The following is a 13,701-nucleotide window of genomic DNA, read 5'->3' as shown; positions in this document are numbered from 1 at the left end:
TCTGTCTCTCTCTCTGTCAAATAAGTAAATAAATCTTAAAAAAAAAAAAAAGAAAGAAAAGAAAAGAAAAAAGAAAATCAGCACTGACTATGAGTCAGCTCTTGGAGTAGCCGACTCCTACCTGTCTCAGGCATCCTGAAGTAGATACTCTTCACTCCTTATTCTAAGGAGGAGAAGCTGACAGAGAAGGAAGATTAAGGACGATGTCCAAAGTCCCCTGGTCAGGAGTCACAGAGCTGGGCTGTACCCCCAGTTCTGACGGACTCTGAAGCCCATGCTTTTCCCCCTACGTTACACATTAGGCAGCCTTCTCTGCGGTCAGGGAAGGGAGAAGACTGGAGAAAGGCAGCCCAGGCAGCTGGGCACAGGGCCATGCCCCAGGACCTTAGCTGTCATGTCCTGGGAGCCAGGCCAGCTGGGGTTAGCCTACTGGGGTTTGGGGGGAGACAGGGCTGTCTGCCTTATTTGCAAATGCAAATGCAGAGTCCGAGCTCCAGGCTTCAGCTCTGTGCCCTGATCTACCCCCGGCTGGCGGGCTGGCAGGTGTTCAGTCCCACCATTGACCTTACCCCACAGAGGCTGCAGGGTCCCTGGGCAGGTGGGCACGCACTGGGGCCCTAAGTAGCTTTCCATGTTGATCGACCTGTTTCTGGAAGAATTTGTCATTGAAGGTTGCCTGCCACATGTTCCACAAGAGCCTGGAAAGGCGACATGCACATCCACATGTGCCCGAGTCTGGACGGGCCACTGGACACATCTAGAGGTTAGGTGGACCTGCGTTCAGATTCCCACGATGTCAAACTCTAGCTGTGTGGCCTGGGACCCATCACCTGACCTCTCTGGAGCTTGTTTCCCCAACTGCCAAATGGTGTTGATGATTGTTCCCTGCAGGGTTGCTGGGAGCATTCAGTGAGAGGATGCCAGCCCGCCGTGCTCCCCAAGCTGGAAGCCACCAGCCACGTGCAGGGGACGGTGATGTCCCTGCCCAGCGGCAGGGACAAAGGTCGGTCCCGGCTGAGTCAGAGCGCCCTGCCGCTCGCACTTGGCGAGCCGGCGGGGCAAACGTCTGACGCTTTTGCTAGAAGCCAGCTCAGAGTTTTCTGCAGCTCTGCCTGGTGGTGCGACAGGGTGTGTGTCTCCGTGGGGGAGGATGTCGAGGCAGGCCTGGCAGGAACGTGAAATGTGGGTGGGAGAGAAAGCGTTCGTGTCTGGGCCGTGTGGGGGTGCGCATCCCTAGCGTCATCCGCCTGCCTCAAAGCCCCCCCTGTGGCTCCTCACGCGGCCCACGAGGCCTCTGCGCACACACCACACCCCCTACCTGTCACACACGCCCCGTCTTCCCCCATCTCCCCGCAGGTGGTACCCTCTTCTCCAGGCTTTGTGGAACCCCTGCCTCACACTGGCTCAGGCCGCCCCTCCCCTGACCCGCTTCTCCAGAACCCTGTCCTGGAGGGTTCTGCAGAAGCGTGCAACCCTCGTGGATGGACCGGTTTGCCTTGCACGTGTCCTGCTGTGACCTCCATCACTGCCAATCTCTCCTTCTAGAAATGGAGCTTCCTCAGGTGAGGTCCGGATCTGTTTGGGGGCCTAGCACACAGTCGATGTTCAGTGAGGCTCTGTGCCAGGAGGGACCGTGTATGGATGTAACTCTCTGCTAATGACAACACTGTCTGGACAGGAGGCAAGTCCATGAGCCTAAGTACGGAAACCGTGTGTGTGTCTGTGCGCGTGCACATGTGCATACGAGGGGGGGTCATTCCAAAGAGCCTCTGGCCCTGTGGGTGGGTCAGTTCTGGCTGAGACACTTGTGGCCAGTGCCCAGACTCAGGCTGGCTGGGATGAGGAAGTAAGCGTAAGTTCCCTTGCTCCCCTGCCCCAAACCGCTCCCCGAATTGCCCAGGATCTCTGTGCCAGACCCCAGAATACGTCTTGGCCGGAGGGTGGCCAGGTGGGCCCAGGCCTTCACCCCTGCGAGCTCAAAGGACGTTCTGCTCACTCAAGGCCCAACCCAAGCCTGGTCTTGCCTGCCTGCCCACAACGCCCGCCCCCTCCCCCTGACCTGCCTCGTGAGCAGCAGTTCTTGATCTGAGAGACGGTAGGCCTCCAACGCCCCTGGCTGCTCAGCTGCCTTCCACCTGCTGCCAGGAGAGGATCTGGAATGTTCCAGATTTGGGGTGGGGCAGGGAATATTGCTTTTGCCTCAAACCCTTTACACTCACTCAGCCTTCTTTCTGGACTCCCTTTCCCATGGCCAGCTCCTTCGCACTCAGGCCTCCAGAGGCCCTCCCTCATACTGTTAGCCAAGGAAGACCCCTTCCCACCCACCGTGTCACTCATTACCCATTACCCATCTGAAACGACCCAGTTTGTCTGTTAGCTCATTTTGCGTCTGTCTTCTGCACTGCGAGGTAACCTGCACAAGGCCAGACACCATGACCATGAGACTTGCTGCTGTGTCCCCGAATCTTAGACACTACCTGGCACACAGTAGGGTCTCAGGAAATATTTGTTGAATGAACAAATGGCTAATGGAAGCCACGAAAGAATTCTGTGAGGTGAAGATTGCCCCTATTTATAGATGTGGGAACTGAGGTTCAGAGAGGTTAAGTCTCTAGCCCAAGATCACACAGTGAAACAGACCCAGTCAAGTTTAGCGACTATCTGACTCTACTAGAAACCCAGCACATCGGAATGTTTTTGTAGCCAATCTTCCCATCTTATAGGCAGGAAAACAAGCCTCAGAGACGGAGGGTTATGTTTTTCCAGGTCACCTGGGCCCAGAAGCTGGTGCAGCTTGAAGCAGATGCACTGGCTAGCCCTTCCAAAGTACCTTGTCATCACTCTCCCTGTCGCTCACATAGGGACTCTGGACACCCCACTGAACAAAGGAAGAAACCACAGATCAGCGAGGGCAGCCACTACACAAGGCCCCCCAGCCGGGACTGTGCAGGCCTGTCTGGCTGCATCAGCCAGCGTTCTTAGGGCCAGTCCAGGTTGGTGCGGACGGCTGGAGAGCGTGCTCGCGTGTACGCAGCTCTCCCCTCCTGGCAGCCGGTGAGCTTCCTTCCAGACGCCAGCGTTCACACCGTCTCCTCCCTCTGCAGGGCCCAGCACATAAGGACGACATGGCAATAACCACGATCGCTGCCATGGCTCCGGGCCAGCGGAAGCTTTCCACCTTGTCACACATGATCTCATTTCGTCCCCACAATAATCTTCGAAGGAGGTGCTTTTGTTTTCTTCATTTTACAGGTGAAAAAAATGAGCCCCAGAGAAGCAAACTTACACCACACACAGCACAGCATAGAGCAGTTCCAGGAGCAGGAAAGAGGGCAGGGGACCGTGGCAGGCCTCTGCCCTGTGGTGGCCTGGGGATTCAGACCCTCAGGAGCGCCCACAGGAAGTCACGGTAGGGCTTGCAAGGATATGACCTGATGGCTACGCCTCCCACCTTCAGCTGCCAGGTCCAATTCTGTCCTGTGTCCGGCACAGGCCATCACGTAATTTTCTCCCTCCACAGTGCTGCTGTGCGACTTCCTCCAGGAAGCCTCTCCTGATTCCTAGGTGTGGGGGAGGAGTCCTTCTCAGACTCCCTGTATCTTCCCAATCGACACTTATCACCCCCAGTAGAACCACCTCTTTCCTCATTTCCTGTTTGTCTCATCTCCAATGTCAGTCACATCCCCAGTGTCTGGCTGGCCTTCAGAGGGCATCCCCACGCTAAATATTTGCTGAATTAATTTGCTGAATGAATGAATGACTGCCTTGGGGGAGACCCTGAACTGAGGAAAGCCTTTAAGGGATTTGGGAATATTATAAAAGGCCCCATTAAAACCACTACTTCTCAACCAAACCACCTCAATAGTGCCTCAAATTTAGTATTAGAATCTTACTGAGTCTCTCTCTGGTGTAATGAGGCTTTTCTCTTAAAATGCGAATGCTTGGTAAAAGGGAAAACATCCACTGAGGACACACATTGAACTTATTTCATTCTAAGACTCCCGTGGGGTAAGCAATACAGTTCTCACTGTTATGGACAATCTGAGATTCAGAGACGTGGACTGGCATCTGCCAGGTCACACAGCAAGTAAGAAAAACTGAAGCTGGAATCTGAAGTTAGGGCTGCCAAAAAACGGAACCCAAGTCTTCCCATGCACCCCCTACACAGGGATCTGAGTCTGAGCATTGCTGGGATGTGGAGGCAAGCAGGGCCCACCAGACGGAGAACCTTAGAGCTGCAAGTGCCCTTATGGACCTCTTCTGTCTCTTCACTGTGCATAAGATAGGCAAGGGGAAAGTAGCCAGAGATGGGGACTCACTGCCCAAGATCCCACAGGAAAACAGCGGGAGTCCTTGGACCAAAACCCATCTGGAAGGGATCTTCTGTTGTCTCCTAAGCTGGAGGGGCTCTTCCGTGGAAGAAGGGGGGGTCTCTCTGGTCTGGGCTCTCTCCCAGGAGCTCCCCCCCTCCCCAGAAAGAAATGGCCTTCCTTAGAAGGGGCCATCACCTGGCCCTAGAGGAAGATAAAGGTCTTTTTTTTTTTTTAAGATTTTATTTATGTATTTGACAGACAGAGATCACAAGTAGGCAGAGAGGCAGGCAGAGAGAGGGGAGGAAGCAGGCTCCCTGCTGAGCAGAGAGCCCGATGCAGGGCTCCATCCCAGGACCTGGGATCATGACCCAAGCTGAAGGCAGAGGCTTTAACCCACTGAGCCACCCAGGCGTCCCAAGATAAAGGTCTTTAAGGCCTGCAAGAGCTGCTGAGCAGAGGATGAAAATGAGCATGGACTGGAACAAGTAGCTGTTGAGTCCAGAAACAACAGACTTGGAAGATAGGATCTCTGTCCTTATCTCATTAAAGGGCCACTTCGGGTGATTGGAGGCCCCCGAGGCTACATCTAGGCTTCGGCAACTGGTTGTAAAGAATTTTTTTTTTTTTTGAAGAATTTTTTTTAAAGATTTTTATGTTTTTAAAGATTTTATTTAATTGTTTGAGAGAGAGAGAATGAGAGAGAGAGAGAGAGAGAGACAGCGTGAGAAGGGGAAGGGTCAGAGGGAGAAGCAGACTCCCCGCCAAGCAGGGAGCCCGACACGGTACTCGATTCCGGGACTCCAGGATCGTGACCTGAGCCGAAGGCAGTTGCTTAATCAACTGAGCCACCCAGGTGCCCCACGGAAGATTTTTGATATCCAAATATGGAATGGATTACTTCGAGGAGAGTGAGACTCCTGTCACTAGGAGTGAGCAAGGAAGAGCTAGTCAAGGAGCTGCTTGGAGGTCATGATGGTCTTAAGGAGGGATGGTGGGCTTCAGGAGGTCTTGAAAATGGAAGTATATTTTTCTCAGGAGACCCCCAAAACCTCATTCCGATACTCGAAGGGGTCATGAACCAAAGCAAGGCCTTCTTGCTAGGTGGGAGGTCATAGGAGGGTATCTCAAAGGTCTCTTTCATTTCCAGAGATTCCAGAAGGCCCAAATTCTCTGATTCTAAGATTTTACAAAGCCGGGAGTCTGAGACTCAGTCGTTCTGCCTGTCAGTCACTGACATTATACCCAAACTCCCAGCAGGCCCTGCCTGATCTCCCTCCTCCTTGCTCTCCCCACCCACCCCTGACCTCATTTTCCCTCATCCCTCCAGCCATACTGGCTTCCTCCCTGTTTCCAAGACACCCGAAGCTTGTTCCTGCCTCAGGGCCTTTGTGCCTGCTGTTGCCTCTGTCAAGAATGCCTCTTCCCTCCGGGGAACTCCTCTCACATCCGGCTCCTCTTATGCTTCAGATTTGGGTTCAAATGCTACCCCCTCAGGAAGGCCCTTCACGACTCACATCCGGCTCCTCTTATGCTTCAGATTTGGGTTCAAATGCTACCCCCTCAGGAAGGCCCTTCACGACTCCCTGCATCATCCTTCAGCCGTACCGCCCAGGGTGATAGGCAAACCGGAGCCCGGCTGCTTAGGTGCAAATTTCAGTTTTTGCCAAGAGATCTTCAACACGCTATTTGACCCCCCTGCTGCTTCAGTTTCCTCGGCCCTAAACGGGGGGTAATAACAGTAGCTCCCTCGTGGGCCCGTTGTGAAGATTAAATCCATCAATCCATGAAAAGTGTTTTGGAACACAGCCCGGCACACAGTAAGATTTAGCTAAGGATCAGCTCTTTGTAGCATGAACCCTTGCTTTAAAATTCAGCACAGGGCGCCTGGGTGGCTCAGTGGGTTGGGCCTCTGCCTTTGGCCTGGGTCGTGGTCTCGGGGTCCTGGGATTGAGTCCCACATCGGGCTCTCTGCTCAGCAGGGAGCCTGCTTCCCCCTCTTTCTCTCTGCCTGCCTCTCTGCCTACTTGTGATCTCTCTCTGTCAAATAAACAAATAAAATCTTAAAAAAAAATAAAAATAAATAAAATTCAGCACAGCTGGGGACACCTGGCTGGCTCAGTCGGTGAGACTCTTGATCTCAGGGCTATGGGTTCAAGCCCCATGTTGGCTGTGGAGGTTGCTAAATATAAAATCCTTAGGGGCACTTGGGTGACTCAGTCATCAAGCATCTGTCTTCAGCTCAGGTCATGATCCCAGGGACCTGGGATCCAACCCCACATCAGGCTCCCTGTTCAAAGGGAAGCCTGATTCTCCCTCTCCCTCTGCCTCTGCTTGTGTTCCCTCTCTTGCTGTCTCTCTGTCAAATAAATAAAATAAAATCTTAAAAAAATATATATATATATATATATATATATATATTCCTTAAAGAATGAACCATCATGGTTCATTTCTTACCTATTTATAGACTGTCTCCTCTAGTCCCCGTTTTATGGACAAGGAAATTGAGGCTCCAAGAGGTGACTTTCTGGCCGCACCAAGCTCTCTGAAGACCAGGACTGGGCCTGTCTCATTTCCTGCTGTCCCCAGAATTGTGCCTGGCATACAGAAGTCACTTGCTAGTTTTTTTGTGGCTGAACGAATAAATGACCACAACTTCACCGCTCTGAGATTCTGTGCAGCCAGGAGCCTGGGCCCGGAAGACCCTGTTGCAGCCGGCCCCTGCCCACCCTAGCCCCAAGTGACCCCCAGGGCAGTCGAGGTCCCAGCCTCGCTCAGAAGCGGCTGCTGGGCTGGGCAGGCTAACAAGAGGGTCATCAGCATCCACGCCTCTGTCCCCAGTGGGACTCCCTTACCCAAGTTGGGCCAGGGGAATGAGGCAGGAGATGCCTTGGCATGCCTTGGGGGAATCCCTGCCCAGAGGTATGGTGGCAGGTGTGGGCTCAGGAAGCAGCTGCTGGCTCCCCGTGTGCTCTGCCAGCTGCCCACCGGGGGCCTGCCCACCAGATGCATAATAGATGTGGAGGCCCAGCGGGCTGTGCCTGCCTGGCATTTCAGAGCCACTAATGAGGCCGGCCTCATGCTTCCTGCAGCAGCACACAGGCCCCCCCGGGCTCCCAGCTCAGTGCTTACAGAGAGGAGCCACCTGAGGACAGGGACCACCCACCCCGACCTCCCACTCAGCACATGCAGCATCCAAGAGAGCAAGGGCTGTAGCTGCAGGGCCAGGCTGACCGCACTGCTGGTCTGGGTTCATCCCTCGCTGCGCGCCTCTGGGTTGGCTCCAGCCCCTCCCTGAGCCTCAGGTTCCTCATCTGTAAAATGGGGAAATGATGGGAATCGCCTTGTGCTGCGTAAAGCTGGCCCAAGGAGGGAATGAGATAATTAAGCTGAAGTGCTTGGCCCAGGGTCCGAGACCCAGGAAAAGCGTCATATGCGGGAGCAATCGGTACCATCACTGCCAATGGGAGATATCTGGGTGACCAGACGGCCTTTCCCAGGGGGACACATGGGGCTGGGCATTGACCCCTGCTCTGGGGGTGCTCAGGGTCATTGCCTTCTCCTCTCCTCCCTCACCTCGTAATCAGAACTTCCCTCATGTCTTTGGCTCCCTCGTCTGGCCAAGGCCCCTTCCTGGGCAGGAGAAAAGGCTGGATTCAAACCCAGCCCTCGCCAGTTCTCAGTCTTGGTTTTGGCCTCCAAAATGGGGAAACTAAGGCCAATCTGCAATACCATCATCACAACCGAGACCACCTGAGACAGTGTCTGACAAGCTGTTGGCATGTAGTTCTTGCTTGGGTCCTGCCTGCTCCCCCTTCCCAACTCCTAGCCTTAAGGTCCTCTTCCAGAACCCCTGCCTTGCACAACTCTACTCAGCCATCTCCCAACCCTGACGTCTCTCCGCCTCCTTCCTCGTCCCACCATCTGAATCCACCTTCAATGTCCAATCCCCATTAGGTCACAGAACCACACTTACCCCCTATCCCACTGGCTCCTAATCTTCACACTGGGCCTCATCCTTTCTTTACACCTGTTCTGAGCTTCTCCACTGCAGATAACCTGCTGGTGAGGGGCAGGGGGTAGGGGAATCCAGCCATGATCACATCTGGCCTATATCAGGCCTCGCCGCTCCCTGAGCTAAGCCCCAACTTCTTCATCCTTTTTTTAAAGGGGGTGGAGGAAGCCACATCTCTTCCAGGAAGCTCTCCCAGCCTTGACAAAGTTTCAAGTGTTCCGCTCTGGACACATTTAATTCAACTCCACTGACATCTACTAAGCATTTCCTGGGTTTGGGCAGCTGTGTAAGATTGTGGGGAGGACAGAGACATGAGGAGATGAGAGCCCAGCTTTTTGGTGACTCATGGTAGAAAATGGGCCTTAGTCAAAAATAGCTCAAGGAACCCCTGCTTTCAAGGGCCTCAGAGCCTGCTTTGTACCACAGCGTTAGACCGACACATTCAACTCACCGAGAGAGCGAATGCCACACTTAACTGAGCAGCAAGTGGGGCTCACAGAGGGGAAGGGACCTGCCCAAAGTCACACCATGAACATGCGGCAGAGGCAGATTCAAGTCCACACCTGTCAAGACTCTGAAGGCCACGCTCTTTCTGTTATGCCAGGAATGAGCATGCATGCGGGCTCTACAGGCATGATAAGCAGAGGGAGGTACTCTAAGGAGAGAAAGAACGTGGGGATCGGAAAAGAAAACACTCAATGCACAGTGGTAAAGGTGGGCTGGAGGGCTGGAGGTGTGGTGAGGGCTTGTGGGAAAGGGAGGAGAGGGCATGTCAAGGGGATGGGAAAATGTGAGCAAAGCTACGGAGATGGTGCTCTCAGGGGCTGTGTTCCCACTGATCAGAAATGCAGGTCACAAGAGAAGTGAGTCCCAGACTAGCCAGTAAGTCATAATTCATCATCAAAATGACTGCCATTTACAGAGCAGTAACTATATGCCAGGCGCAGGCTGGGAGCTAAGCAATCCGCTTAGAAGGGAGGGCCTTAGAGGTTAGCACCTTGGACAGCATCTCCAGAGAGGAGGGTGTGGGCCAAGGTACTTTGGGGACTGACCAAATCCTCGTGATTCCAAAATCCTATTTCAGAAGTTTGTCAACTGTGGCCCAAAGAGGGGAAGAGGTTTGCCCAAAGTCACACAGCTAGTCAGTTACCATCAGTCCTGGGTCCTCATCTCTGATGCTTTGTTCAGGGCTCCCTAGAGGAGTTCTGGGTCACCTCTCCATCTTCGAGACCTCTCTCAAGGGGTCAGACCCACCATGTGGTCTGGAGGCCCTGGGACAGAATGCATAAGACTCTGGGCTCTGCAGGGTCTGGAAGATTAAGATTCAAATCCCAGCTCTGCCTCCGAAGAGCTGTGTGACCTTGGACAAGTCACTTCCTCCACTCTGTGTATCACTGTTCTCATCTGTAATTAGAGATAACAGTTCCTAACTCAGGGAAGTGGTAACGACTATGTGAGATGATACAGTTCACGCACCTACCAGTACCCGGGTACACAGCAGGTCCTTAACAAGTGGCTGTTGCTAAAATACTATTAATGAAGTCCTTGAAGAAAAGGATGGCGTCTTCCTTACTTTATCTCTATCTCCCCTCACCCTGTCCCTGCCCTGGGCTTAGCATATGATCCTGCACTACTGGAGGCTCAAATCGACTGGGCACAGCAGCGGGAGATAAAGCCCAGAGAGGGGGAGTGACTGGTCCTAGGCTGCACAGAGAGCATCAAAGGAAGATAAAAGGGCAGGTCCTGGACCTCAGCCTGGGCACCTGGGTGCCTCCCACCCCAGGTGTGGCTTCCTAGGGAGACTCAGCAGCAGGTGGGGCAATGTGCCAGACAGGAGTGGTCTAGTAGCTGTGGTGGGGGGGGCACACTGCAGGGCCTGGGGACCCTGGGAAGTCCCCAGCAGGGACAGGAAGTGCGAGCTCTCCCGCTGGAGTTGAAGTGGTAACGGGAGCAGCCAGCTGGGCCCATGTGCTGTTGGGGCTGGGGAAGCTAGGAGGCACCCGCCTGCTGGGCTTCGGGGGTGCTGTGGATCCCGAGGTGAGGCTGCACCTCCACCCACTGCCCTCGCTGTTGGGGAAGCTGCAGACACAGCTGCCCCCTCTTCCTCCAAAGAGAGGGCAGCCTCAGACTGGGGCAACAGGCTGCAGGAGGGTGTTGTGAAGTCTACGTATGGGACGGAACTAGAGGATTTGAGGTCGAGGACACCCTCAGCCCCCCAGGGGCCATGAGCTGGGAAGAGAGAGAAGAAAGCACTTTCAGTGAGGGCCTACAGTATGTCAGGCCTTATTTTTGTTTTTTAGGTGTTCTGTTTGTTTTACAATTTCACACTCTGTTAAATGGCCATTTTAATCCCCTTTTCACAGATGAGAACAGGGAAGGTCAGAGAGGTTAGTGAATCACTAAGGTCACACGGGTGCTAGGCAGAACTAAGATTTAACCTGATTTTCGTGACTCCGAGTTGGAGATCAAGAGAGAACTCTAGGGCAAAACAGCTGCGGGAAGAACTGGTATGGTGGGTGGTAGGGTGGCCGCAGGGTTGGTGGCGGTCTGGTCTGTCATTGTAGGGTGGGGGACTGGTTTGGGAGTGTCCCCGAGGTTCAGCCAAGCAGCCCAGCCCCTCCTGAGAGCTCCCAGTACTCACCACACACTTCGGCGAGGGGTGAAGGATTTGTCCACTCTGAAACACAGCAAGAGGGGCAGCAAATGAGGGGGCAGCCCCTTCTCCCCCAGCCCCGCCTAGCCCATCAGGCCAACCCCAACTCACCCAGCACCCTGCCTGCGGGGCCCGGAGGAGATATTGTTTCTTGGGTGCCGATGCACTGTCACAGTCCCCCACAGGCTGCAGAGACCTGGTTAGGTCTCTGCAGTGTCCGGTTAGGGACATGGGAAGGTGTGGGGTGGAAGAATAAGGGAAAACGGCGGGATTGGGGGCACAGGGGTAGGGAAGCGGGGGCACAGGGGTAGGGAAGCGGGGGCACAGGGGTAGGGAAGCGGGGGCCCAGGGGTAGGGAAGCGGGGGCACAGGGGTAGGGAAGCAGGGGCCCAGGACCAGACTAGGGGCTGGTGGCCGAGATCGGGGGTTTGGGAACAGGTGGAGTGGGACCGGATTGGAATTCCAGACAGGATTGAAGGATGTGGGTGTTTATGGTTTACGGGGGGCAGGAAGAACCGTCCCTCCACTTTCCTGGCGGCCTGCCTCCATCCCAGAGCTAGAGCTCACTCGTATGTACCCTCCTCTCCCACCTCACCCCCAGCACACACACTCCCTGCCCGGCCTCATCCCACGGCCAGAGGAAGAACGTGAGCCCCAGCGCTCAGGGGCTATCCCCAGACTTTGTTTTCCCCAAATCCCTCCAAGGCCAACGTCACAGAGAGGGTGTGGATGTTGCCCTCTGAGGGCACCTTGAGGTTGGGGAGGGCTGGGGTGAGTTCCACCCTCCTGCCCAGCTGGGGGCCAAGAGACTGGGCAGCTGTTGGGACAACAAACAACTCTTGCCTCCTGCCCAGAGGCCAGAGGAGAATGAGGAAGGGGGACCAAACTAGACTCTGCCAGAGGGAGAGGAGGCAGGGCTGGGGTCTTCCTAGGGGTCAGCTCATGTGGACTCTGCAGACAAGGAAAGGGAGGCCTGAGAGGTCAGGGCTTGTCCCGACTCCGACCATGGACCCCAGCCACACTTCTTGGGCTGCCTCTTGGTGTCAGTAACCAGGAGTCCCTTCATCGCCTGGAGGCTAGCAGGGCCCCAGACGAGGAGGGGATCCTGTCTCCGACCACCCCCACAACTCCTCTGCCAGGGTCCCTGGTGAGGCTGGGCATTTAGTGAGGGCTGCCACCTTGGACATGACCCCCACAGCTCCTAGAGCACCTGCCCTGCCCTGGCAGCATTACACATGTGAGCTCCAACTGCTCTGCTCCCCTAGGCGGGTCCTGTGTGTCTCCCCGACAAGGAGGCAGAGCCTGGTGGAAGGTCATCCAACTACCTGGCTGGCCAGGGAAGGGGCTCCGGCCCCAGTCTCTGCACCTGGTCTTCCTTCCAATGTACCAAGTCTGCCTAAGGCAAGAATCTCCCCAGCCCTACGCTGCACTCCTCGGAGGTGGACACTTGGGGTCAGGAGGGACGATGACCCCAAGACGGACCAGCCACCACTCTGCCTCCAGGGCCCTAGGTCTCCAAGCCCCGGCAGCCCCAGCCCCGGGAGGAGGAGGTTTCTGAGAGCCAGGTGGCCCCAGAAAGGGAGCAGCTTAGGTGCCCCGGAGTTGGGGGCCAGGCAGGGAAACGTAAGCATGGGCCTGCTGATGGCTTCTAGGCTCTCTCCTTCCAAAGCCTCACTGAAGGGGCCCAGCAACTTCAAAGGCCAAGTAGAGGCTCCTGCAGGGCCGCGCCCCGACCCGGGGGCGCGCACCCACCGGCTCCGCACCCCAGCCCTGGGCAGAGGCGCTGTCACACACGGAGCAGCCCACCGGGCCCTCGCGCGTCCACGGGTGTCCGCGGGCAGCCGGCCGGGACCCACAGGCGCACACACGCGGTCTCACCCCCGAAGCGCTCCCCTCACACGCAAACCCAGACTCGCAAGTGCGGCGCCCCCCGCCCCCGGCCCGCCCACCCCGGGGGCCTCCGCGCGCACACGGGCGCCCCCGCCCGGCGCACCTACCCGCCGTAGGCCCCGAAGGTGAAGCTGCGCTTCCGGCCGCTCATGGTGCCGCCGCCGCCCGGCAGCCCCGCCGCCCGCGCCGCGCCGGGGCAGCCTTCCCCGCGCCCGGGTCACCTTGGCAACTCGGGCCGCCCCGCCCCGGCCACAAGCCCCGGGATTGTCCGCGCCCCCGCGGGCCGCGGGCCAGCTGCCGGGGGCCGCCGCGCGCAGAAAGGGCCGCTTGTTCCCGCCGCCCGCGGGCCGGGGGCGGGGGCTTCCCGGGACTTTCCGAGCGGGGACCTCGGAGAGGGGGAGGGGGGATGCGGGGCACGCGGGGTGCTGGCCAACAGCTATCCTCCACCCCCGACCAGGGGCGCACGGGGCTACAGACCCTCTTCTGCAGACTACACCCTGTGCCACTGCCCCCTCCCCGGAGCCGTTGGGCGGTGCCGGCGGATCTCCCCCACCCCCCACACCTTCCCACTCCCGCCCGGATCCACGAGGAGGGGGAAAATCGCAGCGGGCGGGGTCAAGAACTTGGAATCCCGAGGCAAAATGGTCTGCACTGTGGTCAAGTCCTTGCCCTCCCTGTGCCTCAACATTCTCATCTGCAAAATGGAACTCCGCCCCCCCCCCCCGCACACACGCGCGCGCGCACACACACACACACGCCCCTGTGGTGCTGGAAGGAGTTCATTCATTCATGCAGAGTGCTCAGCCCAGGCCCGATACACAACAGGCACTCAA

The 13,701-nt window shown here is 56.4% G+C and overlaps 1 protein-coding gene across 1 annotated transcript in view; it reads right to left on the bottom strand.

Annotated features, from left to right (window-relative positions):
• The window catches only part of RAP1GAP (RAP1 GTPase activating protein), a 49,773-nt gene extending 36,746 nt beyond the window's left edge, over nucleotides 1-13,027 (bottom strand). The window contains 2 exon segments of the mRNA XM_032302111.1: nucleotides 10,967-11,002; nucleotides 12,976-13,027. Coding sequence (XP_032158002.1) covers nucleotides 10,967-11,002; nucleotides 12,976-13,019 — 80 coding nt within the window. The 5' untranslated portion in view covers nucleotides 13,020-13,027.
• Nucleotides 13,028-13,701: the final 674 nt, after the last annotated feature.

Source organism: Mustela erminea, chromosome 10 (genome assembly GCF_009829155.1).
Source record: "Mustela erminea isolate mMusErm1 chromosome 10, mMusErm1.Pri, whole genome shotgun sequence".
NCBI lineage: Eukaryota > Metazoa > Chordata > Mammalia > Carnivora > Mustelidae > Mustela > Mustela erminea.
This window is presented reverse-complemented; position numbering and strand designations above follow the sequence as displayed.